This window comes from Bos taurus, unplaced genomic scaffold, assembly GCF_002263795.3.
Source record: "Bos taurus isolate L1 Dominette 01449 registration number 42190680 breed Hereford unplaced genomic scaffold, ARS-UCD2.0 Leftover_ScbfJmS_2057, whole genome shotgun sequence".
NCBI classification, from domain to species: Eukaryota; Metazoa; Chordata; class Mammalia; order Artiodactyla; family Bovidae; genus Bos; species Bos taurus.
This window is the reverse complement of record NW_020191148.1, coordinates 368,237-386,490: the sequence shown is the minus strand read 5'-3', so window position 1 is coordinate 386,490 and position 18,254 is coordinate 368,237. Positions and strand designations below refer to the sequence as shown.

General features: G+C 39.2%; 1 protein-coding gene across 2 annotated transcripts in view; it reads right to left on the bottom strand.

Moving 5' to 3' along the window:
• LOC100847574 (ATP-binding cassette sub-family C member 4) overlaps positions 1–18,254 on the bottom strand; it is a 227,330-nt gene that overhangs the window by 2,662 nt on the left and 206,414 nt on the right. Inside the window, exons 27-28 of one of the 2 annotated variants that reach the window (XM_059884455.1) lie at positions 14,222–14,356; positions 10,610–13,521 (exon numbers count right to left, since the gene is read on the bottom strand). In XM_059884455.1, the coding sequence (XP_059740438.1) occupies positions 13,516–13,521; positions 14,222–14,356 (141 nt within the window). In that variant the 3' untranslated portion in view covers positions 10,610–13,515. Of the gene's footprint in view, positions 1–10,609; positions 13,522–14,221; positions 14,357–18,254 lie in introns of those variants that run through there. The other variant, XM_024989092.2, reaches the window with a different exon arrangement.

Genomic DNA, 18,254 nt, shown 5'->3' with positions numbered 1-18,254 from the left:
CAGGCTCCTCTGTCCATGAGATTTTCCAGGCAAGAGTACTGGAGTTGGGTCGCCATTGCCTTCTCTGATATATGAAATATATTGATATATATATGAAATATATTGACACACATATATATATATGAAATATCCTGGCATTTAATTTGTGTGGCAAAAGCTATTAGAGGTCCTATAGAAATGTGATCTGTGAATAATTGGTCCCAGGAATGAAAAAAGAATCTAATGCTTTAACAATGACTCAACCAAGCAACTTCTCTAAAATGTAAGATGATACCCAAAATAGGACAGTTCTTTGCCAGCTTGATTTTTTGAATTCTACCAATTTCTAGCTGAACTGGAAGAGACAGGCTTTCTGACGAATGTATAATCAGAACACAAAGAAATGAAATGCTGTCAAGTTTCACTGTTTCACAACCATCACTTTTGAGTAGATGTATCCTATCTCAGTTTCTTGACAGATGCACATAACAAAATGAAATAATGTCAAGACTTGTGAGCTCTTATCTGTAAAAGTGTCTGGGTGAAGAAAAGACTTTAAAAGTAATTTTTTCCCCAAAGAAGAATGTGAAAACTTCTGTCTTTAAAGCAGAAAATGTGCCATCTATGTAAGACTCATTCTTGTCATATGATTTCAGATCTATTTTACAAAAGATGACTCCAAGTTCATTTGTGGATGTTGTTAACAAAGTTATCATGAGAGATAATGGACTTCATACATGAATACCAAAGTTCTGAGACCCCTACCTTCATATTAGGTGTACTTTCTTTTCCTCTTCTTGCTTGCATACTTGCTACCCTCAAAACAGCACTACATATGAAATTATATATTAAAAGACCAGTATATATAGACCACTATATATTAAGTGGTCTATATATTAAAAGACCACTTAAGGAGAAAAATAAAATTCTCCAAAAGTACTTGGATTCCATTGGGTGAAATCTGAGACTATTTTGATTCAAAATGTAAGGATTTAAAAGTCAGGCTTTTGGGGGCTAATTGCATATCATCTCCCTCCTCCATTTTTTTAAGCTACCCATTCTTGTATGGTTATATATTTATGTACTCTCTTTGTGAAACTAAAAACAGCCAAAAAAACACATGAAAAAAAAAAAAAAAACCCCACACATGGAAATAGAATTCATTTTCTCCCAGTTGACAGTCCTCCAAAAATTAGCTGGCTCCTTTCCCTATAGCCCTTCTCAACATAATTTTTTATTTTTAAAAATGTTATTAGCAGCAACTTTTAACCAAAATAATCTTCACTTCATGGTCTAAAATACTTGAAACTAAATAATGAAAACAAGCTTCCTGTGTATAAAATTCTTGATTTGACCTTCCTCTCTCCCATCTGTTGTCCTGGTGTAGACCACACTCTGGCTGACAGCAGGAGTGAGAGAAGGCATCTTTTCCAAGAGCAGGTTACGAAGGGCGTTGAGGTGACTGAACACTTGTTACCAGAGACCTCATGGTCTCTACTGAGCCTGAGGTGGAGAAGCCCAGTCTCACCTCTCTCTCCTGGGACCACTGCTGACCCTAGAAAGATCACTTAAGCTCACTCTGCACCAGCTGCCTCATTGGTGAAACAAGACAATGACCTACCTCATAGGAACTAAGAGATGGCTACAAACTGCAGGTTGAAAACAGGCTGAGCTAAGCATTGGGTGTGATTACAATGCTGCTCAGAGATGTGGCCCCTTAGTCTACAGAAAGTAGCAATATCACATGATTTATGGGATGAAAGCAAAACATCTGGAAAGCTCTTTTGTTATTCATTTGATCTTATCTTTACAGAAGCCCAGAGTAGAAGTTAAGACACAATTAATTCACTTAATATGATAAAAGATTACTAAAACTTTCTAACCTGGGACTTTAAGAAGTCATTTAGGTTCTCCTACCTCAGTTTCTCCATCTAAAGGATAATACTGCCAGCTCAGCATGGTTATGAAGATTAAAAAAGATGATGTCAAAAAAGTTCAAATTCAAGGCAAGCAGAACAAAGGATCCAATATTGGGTTTCTTGAGTCATTTTCGGTTCTTCTCTTGGGTTTGACTCATTATAGTTCCTCCAGTATAGGTTGAAATTTAGTATTTATACTCCAGCTTGTAAACAAAGCTATCATGGAATTAGATATCACTAAAAGCAGTAGAGCAATAAAAGCTTTCCTGCATGTATAAAGGAATCAATATATTGAATATACTGAATCAATGGTTCAATATATAGAGAATTATGGCTCAAGACTCTGCCCATTCATTCTTACTGAGCTACATGGCCCTAGTTCAATCTCAATAACCCTCAAACTCCTCTCCTTTTAATTAATTGGCTAAATAATTATTTCACTGAAGTATATAGCTTATTTACAGTGTTTTAGTTTCTAGCGTACAGCAAAGTGATTCACTTATACACACACATTCTTTTTCAGATTCTTTTCTATTGTAGGTTATTACAACATATTGAATATAGTTCCTGATGTTATACAGTAGGTCATTGTCTATTTTATATGTGAATGTATGTATCTGATAATCTTAAGCTTCTAATTTATCCCTCCCTCTCCTTTCCCTTTTATTAACCTTAAGTTTGTTTTCTATTTCTGTGAGTTTTATAAATAAGTTCATTTGTTTTTTTTAATTAATTACACATATAAGTGCTATATGATTTTTGTCTTTCTCTGCTTCACACAGTATGACAATCTCTAGATCCATCCATGTTACTGCAAATGGCATTATTTCATTCTCTTTCATGGCTGAATAATATTCCATTGTATGTGTATATACAGTATATGCATGTAGACACATGTATGTATCACAAACCTAGATGAATAAATAAAGAAGATGTATGTATATGTATATACACATACTGTATCTTCTTTACCCATTCATCTGCCAGCAGGCATTTAGGTTGCTTTCACATCTTATCTGTTCTTAGTACTGCTGCTATGAACACAAGGATGCATGTATCTTTTTGAATTATAGTTTTGTCTGGGGATATTCCCAGGAGTGGGATTGCTGGATAATATGGCAACTCTATTTTTAGTTTTTTGAGGAATTTCCAGACTGTTCTGCAATCTGGAATTTCCATACTGTTCTGCAATTCCATACTGTGACTGCACCAATTTGTAATCACATCAACAATATAAGGAGGTACCTTTTTTTCCATACCCTCTTCATCATTTATTATTTGTAGACTTCTAAATGATGTCCATTCTGACCAGTGTGAGGTGATACCTCATTATAGTTTTGAATTGGATTTCCTTAATCATTAATGACGTTGAGCATCTTTTCATGTGGCTATTGGCCATCTGTACGTTTTCTTTGAAGAAATATGTTTAGTTCTTATGCCCATTTTTCTATTGAGTTGTATGCTTTTTTTGTTTATGAGTTGTAAGAACTTTTCATATATTTTGGAAATTAAGCTGTTGTCAGTCTCATAGTTTACAACTATTTTCTCCCACTCCATAGATTGTCTTTTCACTCTGTTTACGGTTTCCTTTACTCTACAAAAGCTTTTAAGTTGCTTAGGTCCCACTTTTTTACTTTTGCTTTTGCTTCCATTACTCTAGGTTAAATTTCTCATCTTTAAAGCAAGTCTAACTTTGTGTACAGTCTTCCCAGGTAGTGCTAATGTTAAAGAATCTGCCTGCCAATGCAGGAGCCTCAGGAGATGTGGGTTCAATCCTTGAGTCTGGAAAATTCCCCTGTAGAAGGAAATGGCAATCCACTCCAGTAGTCTTGCCTGGAAAATCCCATAGACAGAGGAGCCTGGCAGATTATAGTCCATGGCATCACAAAAAGTTGGACACAACTGAAGCAACTTAATACGCATGCAACTTTGTGTACATACTGGCAGGTATATTATCAAAGTTAAAGAGTACTAGAGAGTTAAGATTTCTGCTTTTTGATTAATTGAATAGTGAATTTTCCCTCCCCTTATCCTCTCAGAAATCACCCTAAACAGCAAGGATATTGGTAGATAAAAAATAAGGGTAATCCTTGAAGAAATCAGGAGTCATTTGAAACTTCAAAAGACAAAAGGATCTCAACAGGCTGCCTTAGACAACAGGATACAATCAGCTGTGGCAAGACAAACAGAGGCTACCTAAGGGAAACAGATCTCAGCTATCATGAGTGAGCAGTTCTCCAACTAACTGGTGAATTCTAAGGTATTTCAATGAGGTATCATAAAAAACCACTATGTTTGTGTGAAGCATATACACTGTCAAGGACCTTGGAGAAGAGAAATTCTGAAATGCAAGCATCATTGTAACCACCCATCTCTGCAGGCTAGGGAATATTCATTCTCAGTTTTTCCCTAGCTTGCTTATCCTGTCTCTCTCTCTCTCTTTTGGTTATAAGAAGCTTCTGTACTAAATAGATAGAATCCCCTCTAGCTTGAAGTGATGCCCTGCAAATATTAATATATGACCTAGAAAAAATCACTTAATCCAAAGGAAAGCAAAAGGAATAACAATAATAATAAAGTAGTATAAGATCTATAAAATACACAGATAATGTGCTCCCTGGACCAGCTCTCTGACCTTCAGTGAACCCTTGACCCAGTCACCTCATCCATTATGTGGAATTAAAAATAAAAGACTATCATGAGAATAAAGTGAAATCATACATGTAAGAACTATGTAAAATAAATTATAGAGAACTACACAAATAGTCGGACATGACTGACTGAACAACAACAACACACAAATGTAGTTTGTGTATATTTCCTGGAGAAGGAAATGGCAACCCACTCCAGTATTCTTGCCTGGAGAACCCCATGAACAGTATGAAAAGGCAAAAAGTATGACACCAGAAGATGAGCCCCTCAGGTTGGAAGCTGTCCAATAAGCTACTGGGGAGTAGGGGAAGACAATTGCTAATAGCTCCAGAATGAATGAAGTGCTGGGCCAAAGTGGAAACGATGCTCAGTAGTGGATGCATCTGCCGGGGAAAGTGAAGTTTGATGCTATAAAGAACAATATTGCATAGGAACCTGGCATGTTAGGCCCATAAATCAAGGTAAATTCAAAGTGGTCAAACAGGAGATGGCAAGAGTGAATATCAACATTTCAGAAGTCAGTGAACTAAACTGGAAAGGAACAGGTGAATCTAACTCAGATGACCATTATATCTACAACTGTGGACAAGAATCCCTTAAAAGAAATGTAGTAGCCCTCGTGGTCAACAAAAGAGTCCAAAAGGTAGTACTTGGGTACAATCTCGAAAATAACAATGATCTTGGTTCATTTCCAAAGCAAACCATTCAACATGTAATCCAAGTCTATGACCCAACCACTGATGCCAAAGAAGCTGAAGCTGACTGGTTCTATGAAGACCCACAAGACCTAGAACTAACATTTAAAAAAAAAAAAAAAAAAAAAAGATATCCTTTTCATCATAGGGGATTGGAATGCAAAGATAGGAACTCAAGAGATACCTCAAGTAATAGGCAAGTTTGGCCTTGGAGTACAAAATGAAGCAGGACAAAGGCTAACAAAGTTTTGCCAAGAGAACATTGGTTATAGCAAACACCCTTTTCCAATAGCCCAGCAGCTGACTGTGCACATGCACATCACCAGCTGGTCAAAATTGAAATCAGATGATTATATTCTTTGCAGCCAAAGATGGAGAAATTCTACACGGTCAGCAAAACAAGAACTGGAGCTGACTGTGATTCAGGTCATCAGCTGCTTATTGCAAAATTCAAACTTAAATAGAAGGAAGTAGAGAAAATCACTAAGCTATTCAGATCAGATCAGATCAGTCGCTCAGTCATGTCCAACTCTGCGACCCCATGAATCACAGCACGCCAGGCCTCCCTGTCCATCACCAACTCCTGGAGTTCACTCAGACTCATGTCCATCGAGTCAGTGATGCCATCCAGCCATCTCATCCTCTGTCGTCCCCTTCTCCTCCTGCCCCCAATCCCTCCCAGCATCAGAATCTTTTCCAATGAGTCAACTCTTCGCATGAGGTGGCCAAAGTACTGGAGTTTCAGCTTTAGCATCACTCCTTCCAAAGAAACCCCAGGGCTGATCTCCTTCAGAATGGACTGGTTGGGTCTCCTTGCAGTTCAAGGGACTCTTAAGAGTCTTCTCCAACACCACAGTTCAAAAACATCAATTCTTCGGCACTCATCCTTCTTCACAGTCCAAATCTCACATCCATGCATGACCACAGGAAAAACCGTAGCCTTGACTAGACGAACCTTTGTTGGCAAAGTAATGTCTCTGCTTTTGAATATGCTATCTAGGTTGGTCTTAACTTTCCTTCAAAGGAGTAAGCTTCTTTTAATTTCATGGCTGCAGTCACCATCTGTAGTGATTTTGGAGGACAGCAAAATAAAGTCTGACACTGTTTCAACTGTTTCCCCATCTATTTCCCATGAAGTGGTGGGACCGGAGGCCATGATCTTCACTTTCTGAATGTTGAGCTTTAAGCCAACTTTTTCACTCGCCACTTTCACTTTCATCAAGAGGCTTTTGAGTTCCTCTTCACTTTCTGCCATAAGGGTGGTGTCATCTGCATATCTGAGGTTATTGATATTTCTCCCGCCAATCTTGATTCCAGCTTGTGTTTCTTCCAGTCCAGCGTTTCTCATGATGTACTCTGCATAGAAGTTAAATAAAGAGGGTGACAATATACAGCCTTGATAACTCCTTTTCCTATTTGGAACCAGTCTGTTGTTCCATGTCCAGTTCTAACTGTTGCTTTCTGACCTGCATATAAATTTCTCAAGAGGCAGATCAGGTGGTCTGGTATTTCCATCTCTTTCAGAATTTTCCACGGTTTATTGTGATCCACACAGTCAAAGGCTTTGGCATAGTCAATAAAGCAGAAATAGATGTTTTCCTGGAACTCTCTTGCTTTTTCCATGATCCAGCAGATGTTGGCAATTTGATCTCTGGTTCCTCTGCCTTTTCTAAAATCAGCTTGAACATCAAGAAGTTCACAGTTCACATATTGCTGAAGCCTGGCTTGGAGAATTTTGAGCATTACTTTACTAGCATGTGAGATGAGTGCAATTGTGCAGTAGTTTGAGCATTCTTTGGCATTTCCTTTCTTTGGGGTTGGAATGAAAACTGACCTTTTCCAGTCCTGTGGCCACTGCTGACTTTTCCAAATTTGCTGGCATATTGAGTGCAGCACTTTCACAGCATCATCTTTCAGGATTTGGGGTAGCTCAACTGGAATTCCATCACCTCCACTAGCTTTATTCGTAGTGATGCTTTCTAAGGCCCACTTGCCTTCACATTCCAGGATGTCTGGCTCTAGGTCAGTGATCACCCCATCGTGATTATCTGGGTCATGAAGATCTTTTTATGCAGTTCTTCTGTGTATTCTTGACACCTCTTCTTAATATCTTCTGCTTCTGTTAGGTCCATACCATTTCTGTCCTTTATCGAGCCCATCTTTGCATGAAATGTTCCCTTGGTATCTCTAATTTTCTTGAAGAGACCCTAGTCTTGCCCATTCTGTTGTTTTCCTCTATTTCTTTGCATTGATTGCTGAAGAAGGCTTTCTTATCTCTTCTTGCTATTCTTTGGAACTCTGCATTCAGATGCGTATATCTTTCCTTTTCTCCTTTGCTTTTCACTTCTCTTCTTTTCACAGCTATTTGTAAGGCCTCCCCAGACAGCCATTTTGCTTTTTTTGCATTTCTTCTCAGCTATTACCTAAATCAAATCTCTTATAATTATATGGTGGAGGTGATGAATAGATTCAAAGGATAAGATCTGGTAGACAGAGCATCTGAAGAACTTTGAACAGAGGTCTGTAACAGTGTATGGGAGGGAGTGACCAAAACCATCCCAAAGAAAAAGAAATGCAAGAAGGCAACGTGGTTGTCTGAGGAGGCTTCACAGATAGCCAAGGAAAGAAGAGAAGCAAAAGGCAAAGGAGAAAGGGAAAGATATACACAACTGAATGCAGAGTTTCCACAGGATAACAAGGAGAGAAAAGAACATCTTCTTAAATGAACAATGCAAAGAAAGGGAGGAAAAGAATAGAATGGGAAAGACTAGAGATCTCTTTCAAGAAAATTGGAGCTATCAAGCAAACATTTCATGCAAGGATGGGCATGATAAAGGACAGAAAACTCAAGGACTTAACAGAAGCAAAAGAGATTAAGTGGCAAGAATACACAGAAGAACTATACAAGAAAGGTCTTAACATTACAGATAATCACAATGGTTTGGTCACTCACCTAGAACTGGATATCCTGGAGTGTGAAGTCGGTGGGTTTTAGGAAGCATTACTATGATCAAAACCAGTGAAGGTGATGGGATTCCAGCTGAGCTATTTAAAATCTTAAAAGATACTTGTGCTCAAGTAATGCACTCAATAGGGCAAATTTGGAAACCAGCAGCTGCCACAAGACTGGGAAAGGTCAATTTTCATTCTAATCCCAAAGAAGATCAATGCCAAAGAATGTTCAAATTACTGCACAGTTGCACTCATTTCCCATGCTAGCAAGGTTATGTTCAAAATCCTTTAAGCTAGGCTTCTGTAGTACATAAACGAAGAACTTACAGACATACAAGATGGGTTTAGAACAGGTAGAGGAACCAGAGATCAAATTGCCAACATTTGTTGGATCATGGAGAAAGCAAGGGAGTTCCAGTAAAACATCTACTTCTGCTTCATTGACTACACTAAAGCCTTTGACTGTGTGGATCACAACAAACTGTAGAAAATTCTTTAAGAGATGGAAGTACCAGTCCACTTAACCTGCCTCCTAAGAAACCTGTATGCAGGTCCAGAAGAAACAGTTAGAACCAGACATGGAAAAATGGACTGGGTCAAAACTGGGAAAGGAGTACATCAAGGCTGTATATTGTCGCTCTGTTTATTTAACTTGAATGCAGGGTAGATCATGTGAAATGCCAGGTTGGGTGAGTCACAAGTTGGAATCACGAATGCTGGGAGAAATAACAACAACCTCAGATAGGCAGATGATACCATTCTAATGGCAGTAAGTGTAGAGAAGCTAAAAGAGCCTCTTGATGAGGGTGAAAAAGGAGAGTGAAAAGCTGGCTTGCCACTCAACATTAAAAACAGTAAGATAATCACATCCTATCCCATCACTTCATTGCAAATAGACAGGGTAACAGTGGAAGCAGTGACAGATTTTCTTGGGTTCCAAAATCACTGTGGACAATGACTACAGTCAAGAAATTAAAAGATGCTTGCTCCTTGGAAGGAAAGCTATGAAATATGAGAGTTGGAGGGGAGAAAGGGTGGAATATTGTTCATTGGATCTAGAAAGACCTACTGGGAAAAAGTGTAGGTCACCTCTGTTTTCTAATTTGTGAAGAAAAATCCTACATGATACTAATATCATTTTCTCCATAAGTCTTTGTTGTTTAGTATTATGTCCAGTTAGAGAGTTGGTCTGTTTGCTCTACCAAAACCTCTATTAGCACTCTAGAGATCTCCTTTCCTGTGATGATACCATCTGCTTGCTAAGTCTTTGCTTTATTACTTTCTGTGTGTGAAATGCCTCTACAATTGCATTTGTACTCTTTAATGTTGTATGCAGTGACTTGTTCCTCAAATGTGCTGCTCTGGTTTTAAATTTGTGTCCCACCAGTAAAGTTCAGATTCAACCCCCAAAACAAACAAAAAGAATTAGTTCCAGTTACCCCCTTAGGCTTCCTGTATCTTCTGGAAGATGGAAGTTGTCACCAGAATAAGTCATGAATTCACAATACCTTAATTCTATAGTCTGGATGGTGTCTAAAGGTATACAAAGCATTTTCTCAGAGATGAGGTGTGTGAGAGCACTAAGCACTGTATATGATGTGAGAAAGGTGCTCAAAGAGTAACATTCAGGTCACGTAGAATCTTTCTAGCAAAGGTGAGGTGATAGTAACTCATTGTACAAATGTGATAACTGAGGTGACAGCCTAAAAAAATAAAAATAAATAGAAAATAGCCAAAGTTCCCTCTGTCAATGTTTCTTCTTATTCTTTCTCCTTAGAAGAAGGTCTGTACTTTCCACTGTTCAGAGGGTAGGAAATTGTCCATGATCACAGAGCTGTTGGAAGAGTTGACAAATTTGGCTTGTTCAAGCCTAGATTGGGGACAACAAAGATTGTGTTCTGAGCTTTTCAGAAGTACTTACATTTTATGCAAATGTAGGGAAACTGCACTTGGAGCCCTATATTTTTTATGCCTGAAATTCACAGAGCACTTTCATCCACTATAGTGTCTCCCATTTAGAGCTTCCCTCCTAAGATATGACAAGCATTTGTGAGTCCCTGTAAACCTAGTCACAAAACAGCCAGAAATCCCACAAACCCTTTTGTTCTTTTGACCTTAGGCATTTCACATCAGAGGGATATATCCCCAACTATGTGTCAAAATCCTCAATTTAAAAATATGTTTTCATTACATATAATCAAACATTGAGTAGTAAGAAATAGATTACTGAATTCTAGATGGGTCCAGATAACATAAAATATTGGCTTCAACACCCGTGTTTAATAGAAAAGGAAGTCCCTTAAGAGGAAGGTGGCCCTATATACATAACCATATACATTGCCACTCATCATTAAAACACTAAGATCATGGCATCCTGTACCATCACTTCATTGCAAATAGAAAGAGTAAAAGTGGAAGCAGTGACAGACTTTATTTTCTTAGGCTCCAAAATCACTGGACAATGACTACACCCAGGAAATTAAAAGATGCTTGCTCCTTGGAAGGAAAGATATGACAAACCTAGACAGCATACGGAAAAGCAGAGACATCACTTTGCCCACAGAAGTCATATATATAGTGGCTCTATACACATAATTAATGTTATGCTAGTTTGTAGCAGACACAGAATTAGAAATCTGTTCTTTCAGTAAGTATTTCAAATCAAGTGTAATATTCATGTAGAAAAAGAGGAATAGGTCATAGAATTAGAAAGCTTGTTGACTCCTGGCCTAACAATCTTGCAACTAATTTAACAATATTTATTGGTAAGCTACATTTGTGTGTTGTTGTTGTTCAGTTGCTAGGTTATGTCTGACTCTTTGTGATCCACATGGACTATAGCATGCCAGGCTTCTCTGTCCTCCACTATCTCCTGGAGTTTGCTCAATCCATTGTGTCGGTGATGCTATCTAATCATCATGTAATCTGCCTCTCTTCTCCTTTTGCATTCAATCTTTCCCAGCATCAGTCTTTTCCAAAGAGTTGGATTTCACATCAGGTGGTCAAATTATTGGAGCTTCAGCTTCAACATCAGTCTTTCCAATGAATATTCAGGATTGACCTCCTTTAGGATTGACTGGTTTAATCTCTTTGCAGGCCAAGGAGCTCTCTAAAGTCTTCTCCAGCACCACAATTCAAAAGCATTAATTCTTTAGGGCTCAGCCTTCTTTATAGACTAACTCTCACATCCATACATGACAATTGGAAAAGCTATCACTTTGACTATATGGACTTTTGTGGGCAAAATGATGTCTCTGCTTTTCCATATGCTGTCTAGACTTGTCAACTAGCTGTTCCTTGATGGCACTTACATCCAAAATGTACTGAGAGCCAAAACAATCTTGAGAAAGAAGAATGGAACTGGAGGGATCAACCTTCCTGACTTCAGTCTATAAAGCTAAAGTCATCAGACAGCAGAGTACTGGCACAAAAACAGACATGCAGACCAATGGAAGAGTATGGAAAGCCCAGAGATAAACCCAGGCACCTGTGGGCACTTTATCTTTAACAAAGGAGGCAAGAACATACAATGGAGAAAAACAGTTTCTTCAATAAGTGGTGCTGGGAAAACTGGACATCTACATATAAAAGAATGAAATTAGAACAATCCCTAACACCATACATTAAAAAGAAACTCAAATTGGATTAAAGACCTAAATGTAGGACCAGAAACTATAAAAACTCTTAGAGAAAAACATAGGCAGAACACTCTTTGACAAGATCCTCTATGACCTGCCTCTTCGAGTAATGGAAATAAAAGCAAAAGTAAACAAATGGCACCTACTTAAAAGCTTTTGCACTGTGAAGAAAACTATAAGCAAGGTGAAAAGACAACCCTCAGAATGGGAGAAAATAATAACAAATGAAACAACTAACAAAGGATTATCCTCCAAAATATATAAGCAGCTCATTCAGCTCAATAACAAAAAAATAAACTACCCAATCAAAAATTGGGCAGAAAACCTAAACAGAGACTTTTCTAAAGAAGACATACAAATTGCTAATAAACATATGAAGAGATGCTTAACATCTCTCATTATTAGAGAAATGCAAATCAAAAGTACAGTCAGGTATCACACCACACTGTTCAGAATGGCCAGCATCAAAAAATCTACAAACAAATGCTGGGGAGGGTGTGAACCAAAGGGAACTCTCTTGCACTCTTGGTGGGAATGTAAACTGATATGGCCACTATGGAGAACAGTATGGAGATTCCTCAAAAACTAGGAATAAACTACCATATGACCCAACAATCCCACTACTGGGTATACACCCTGAGGTACGGTTTCATCATTGAAAAAGACACATGTACCACAATGTTCTCTGCAGCACTATTTACAATAGCTAGGACATGAAAGCAACCTAGATGTCCATCAACAGATGAATGAATACAGGGGTTGTGGTACATACACACAATATTCAGTTCAGTTCAGTCGCTCAGTTGTGTCTGACTCTTTGCAACCCCATGAACCACAGCACGCCAGGCCTCCCTGTCCATCACCAACTCCAGGAGTTTACCCAAACTCATGTCCGTCGAGTCGGTGATGCCATCCAGCCATCTCATCCTCTGTCATCCGCTTCACCTCCTGCCCTCAATCCCTCCCAGCATCAGGGTCTTTTCCAAGGAGTCAACTCTTTGCATGAGGTGGCCAAAGTATTGGAGTTTCAACTTCAACATCAGTCCTTCCAATGAACACCCAGGACTGATCTCCTTTAGGATGGACTGGTTGGATCTCCTTGCAGTCCAAGGGACTCTCAAGAGTCTTCTCCAACACCACAGTTCAAAAGCATCAATTCTTCAGCACTCAGCTTTCTTCACAGTCCAACTCTCACATCCATACATGACTACTGGAAAAACCATAGACTTGACTAGATGGAACTTTGTTGACAAAGTAATGTCTCTGCTTTTAATATGCTGTCTAGGTTGGTCATAACTTTCCTTTCAAGGAGTAAGTGTCTTTTAATTTCATGGCTGCAATCACCATCTTCAGTGATTTTGGAGCCCCAAAAAATAAAGTGTGACACTGTTTCCCCATCTATTTGCCATGAAGTGATAGGACCAGATGCCATGATCTTAGTTTTCTGAATGTTGAGCTGTAAGCCAACTTTTTCACTCTCCACTTTCACTTTCATCAAGAGGCTTTTGAGTTCCTCTTCACTTTCTGCCATAAGGGTGGTGTCATCTGTATATCTGAGGTTCTTGATATTTCTCCTGGCAATCTTGATTCCAGCTTGTGCTTCTTCCAGCCCAGTGTTTCTCATGATGTACTCTCATGATGTGTGAGTATTACTCAGCCATAAAAAGGAATGCATTTGACTCAGTTCTAATGAGGTAGATGAACCAAGAACATATTAAACAGAGTGAAGTAAGTCAGAAAGAGAAAAACAAATATATATTAGTGCATATATATGGACTCTAGAAAGATGGTATTGATAAACCTATCTGCAGAGCAGCAATGGAGATGCAGACATAGCCAGTGGAAATTTGCAGTATCATGCAGGGAGCTCAAAACCTCTGCTCTGTGGCAACTTAGCAGGATGGAATGTGGTGGGAGGGAGACTCAAGAGAGAGGGGACATATGCATACCATGGCTGATTCATGTTGATATACAGCAGAAATCAACACAATATTGTAAAGCAATTATCATCCAATTAAAAATAAAATTAAATTTGAAAAAAATGTACTGAGCACCTGTCAGAATGAAATGTAAAGGATCTGCAGTGTTCTATGCTCTGTAAGAATCTAAAGCCAGAGTTCAACCACCTGTACTCTGCAATACAAAATCTCTCATGCACACATGACTGCACACATTCTGACCCCACCCCCAGCACTGCTGCAGATTCTCAGGAGACCTGCCTTCAGCCTGCAAAGTATTATTAAGACTCAGTCATGACGCTTAGTCTCCAGAGGCTTCTGATTGAAAAGGGCACAGAGTGCTTGTTACCAGATGCCTGTTGGAGATCAGGTGAAGAGTGTGAACCCTGGAGACAAACTTCAATTACAACTCCCTGCAGCAGACTCACCTGTTTGGCTCTTTCAGTGAGGGCAGTGGCCTCAGCCTCACCCAGTTGTTGCACCATCTTGTAAAATAGGCTCTTACTGTTTTGCAGCAAATCATGTGGTGGACTGTATTCTTTCACTGTCCCTGAATCCAAAACCTGTTAATCAGCAGAAAGAAACCCATTAGCAGCATGCAATGTATCCAAGTAACATACTGTAACTCAGACAATATTTTAGAAAGAGGCAGGAGGAGAAAAATGGAGAGAATCTATTTAGGTGGTAGGCCTTGTGGTGTGTAAATGGTTTGATTACCTTGTTTTACCAGGCAAAATCCTAATGAAACTGTGCAACCTCCGATTCGGACTTGAACTCACGGTCTTTTTTAATTAGAATCACTCACCTGGTGTCTGGACGTACTGAAGTTCAGGTGCTTTATGTCTCAGCTCAGAAAGAATTCAGTGAGAGACAAAGTGATAGTGAAGAAGTGTATTTATTTAGAGAGATAAAGATTCTATTGTATCTCTGTTGTATACTTGATAAGAATGTGTTCCAATAAAACAGTTATTAGTCAAAAACTTCACTCTCAGTACTTATATGGTATGGAAGCCTTAAGAATATGTTCTAGAATATTGGTCCACAGATTTCTTCTTCACCTTACTGTAGCAAGAATCACAAAATCTTAGGAAAACTACCTTCTTACAGTGTTTTCATGACAGATTCTTCTATTTCAGCTAAATTTTATTGAGTCCTCATTTTCAAAGAATTCACTGATTTAGCTATTACTATGTTTTGTTTCCCTGGAGAAGGAAATTGCAACCCAATCCAGTATTCTTGCCTGGACAATCCCATGGACAGAGGAGCCTGGCAGGCCACAGTCCTTGGGGTCACAAAGAGTTGGACATGACTGAGCGACTGAACACACACATACAGATTCTATAGACAGACTGCAGGCCATCTCAAAAGGCAAGAGTGGCTATAGCAGAAACACACTCAAGGGACAGAGTGTGGATCATCTCAGAAGGCGAGAGGCCTCTGCTTATTTAACTTATATGCAGTATACATCACGAGAAATGCTGGGATGGATGAACACAAGCTGTTGTCAAGATTGCTGGGAGAAATATCAATAACCTCAGATATGCAGATGACACCACCCTTATGGCAGTAAGTGAAGACCTAAAGAGCTTCTTGATGAAAGTGAATGAAAAGAGTGAAAAAGTTGGCTTAAAACCCAACATTCATAAAACTAAGATCATAGCATCAGGTCCCATCACTTCATGGCAAATAGATGGGGAAACAATGGAAACTGTGACAGACTTAATTTTGGGGGGCTCCAAAATCACTGCAGATGGTGACTGCAGCCATGAAATTAAAAGACACTTGCTCCTTGGAATAAAAGTTATGGGCCAATCTTGACAGCATATTTAAAAGCAGAGACATTACTTTGCAACAAAGGTCCATCTAGTCAAAGATACTGTTTTCCCAGTAGTCATATATGGATGTGAGAGTTGGACTATAAAGAAAGCTGAGCGCCGAAGAATCGATGCTTTTGAACTGTGGTGTTGGAGGAGACTTTTGAGAGTCCCTTGGGACTGCAAGGAGCTCCAACCAGTCCAACCTAAAGGAAATAAGCCCTGAATATTCATTGGAAGGACTGATGCTGAAGCTGAACTTTGGCTATCTGATGCGAAGAACTGACTCATTTGAAAAGACCCTGATGCTGGGAAAGATTGAAAGTGGAATTAGAAGGGGATGACAGAGGATGGGATGGTTGGATGGCATCACTGACCCAATGGACAAGAGTTTGAGTAAACTCCGGGAATTGGTGATGGACAGGGAGGCCTGCGTGCTGCAGTCCATGGTATCGCAAAGAGTCGGACTGAACTGAACTGAAAAGAGCACTAAATCTCTTGTCAGAGAGGTTAAGATGCTTCTTGAATTTGGCTGTGGTTGTAGTTTATTATTCTGAGAGTGAAAGGCTGGCAAAAAGAGCTCCTACTTAAGCAGCTTTAGCAGAGCTGCTTTGCATAGAATAAATCTGTAGAAATCCAGTTTTCTCTTTGGATAAGACTAAAGAAGCAAGAAAGAAATTGGGCTCCAAATTCCAGTGATCACAGCCTGGCATAGCACACAGGGAAGCCCAGTCTGGATTGCTGAGGCTCTAAATCTCTTTTGTCACAAATTATCTTTCCTTGCTTCTTTCCTTTTTCCAACTGCCTACTTTTCAGCCACTTTATTGCTCATTAATATGTCCACTAATTGGATGCTGAAAGGGAGAGGAGGGGGCTCTTAACTCTGCCTTTCTACCTGTTGGTGGCTTTGCTTAATAGTTTCAGAGGGAAGGAAGAGTCTGAAACAATTGGCCTAAATGATGTACCCAGGAAAACAGTTTTGATGTGAAGTGGTTTCCTGGTAGCTTAGACAGTAAAGAAAATGCTTCCAACGTAGGAGACCCAGGTTCCATTCCTGGGTTGTGAAGATCCCCCAGAGAAGAGAATACCTACCCACTCCAGTATTCTTGCCTGGAGAAATCCCATGGACAGAGGAACCTGGCGAGCTACAGTCCATGTGGTTGCAAAGAATCAGGCATGACTGAGTGACTACTACCACTACCACTACTAGAGTAAATGTATCTTAAGAAAATACCCTGAAACTCTAAGCAAGGCACAGGTTGTGTTTCACATCTAGGTATTGTACTTAATCCATCCTATGTCATTTAGTGGGAATTGTTCATTAAGTCTCATAAAGGCCATTTTCCCACTAACCTTTTTTTAACTACTGTGCATCACTGCTAAAGGCATCTTTCTCAAAAGAGCTGAAGAATAATTGAATCTGTCACATCCACCTAATTATTAAAATGTCCTATAATTTGGCATGCCAATTTAGATGCCCTCAATGTGCAATTTTACTTAAACATAGAATATATAACTACTCCCCTTGACATTGAAGAAGAAAAAAAAAAAACAAACACAATTTTAAAACACAGGTCTATCTCATGCCAAAGACTAAGTAAATAAGTACGAAATTGGGGCAGCAGACAGATGGGCCCCAGGCTGCCCAGCTGGAGTTTGTCCTCTCTGGACAGATACTCCAAGAAGAAGACAATAGCAGGAGGGAGGAGAAGCTGAGCTCTGCCCAGATAAAAGATAAACAGGCCACATTTTCTCATTCTCAAGGTTAAGAAGACCTTCCTACCTACACATGTGCAGAAATGTTCCTTGAGGGTCAAAAAGGGAGGGGTCACCACCCCACTGTAGGTGATGTCAACCTACCCATAAGCCTCTTCTCTAGGATCCATCTTGCCTAAGGGATGTATGCACACACATGGGAGGACCTTGAGATAAACCAAGTACAGACTCCGAGTCAGATAAAACAAGATGATTGTCCAAAGGAAACCCAGAAAAAATGCCCCATATAAGTGATTTTACCTATCACAAGTGTACCACTCTTTTTCTGAGCCTGCCCATGTGACTATCTACATGTTATCATTTTCCCTCCTACTGAGCACTTTGTTTCACTACTGTCCATCTGCTTGTGTAAATTCATTTATACAAAGTCAGAAGTCCAGGGCCTTGTCACTGGCTACTGGCCCTTGAGGCCTGGTGCCTGGGATTCAGAGCTTTCTCTGCCTCAGCCTGACTTCAATCTCTGTCCAGGGAACCAAAATCCTTCTTCAAGCTGCTGCAGGCTGAGTCGCCTGAGATCAAAAGATTCATTACTTCATACAATGAACAACTTTACATTCTGCAAAAGCAACAACTTTAAAAATCACCACTTCAGAGTTGGTGAAAATGAGTTCTCTGACTATAAAGACTTTACATATTTTAATGAAAATATTATTAATATTTTGTCCTTGTCCAACTTTCTACTTTATTCAAATTTGAATGAATAGTAAAATTTCCAATTTCTCTCACATTGTCTAAAACACATAAATGCCACTGAGATGAGTAGTTATTAGAATTGGCTAATATCTAAAATACTCAAAGCCAAAAAAAAAAATTAGTGCTCTCAAAAAACAATAGGATTAATAATATAAATGGTAGAAAGATCATTTTGGTC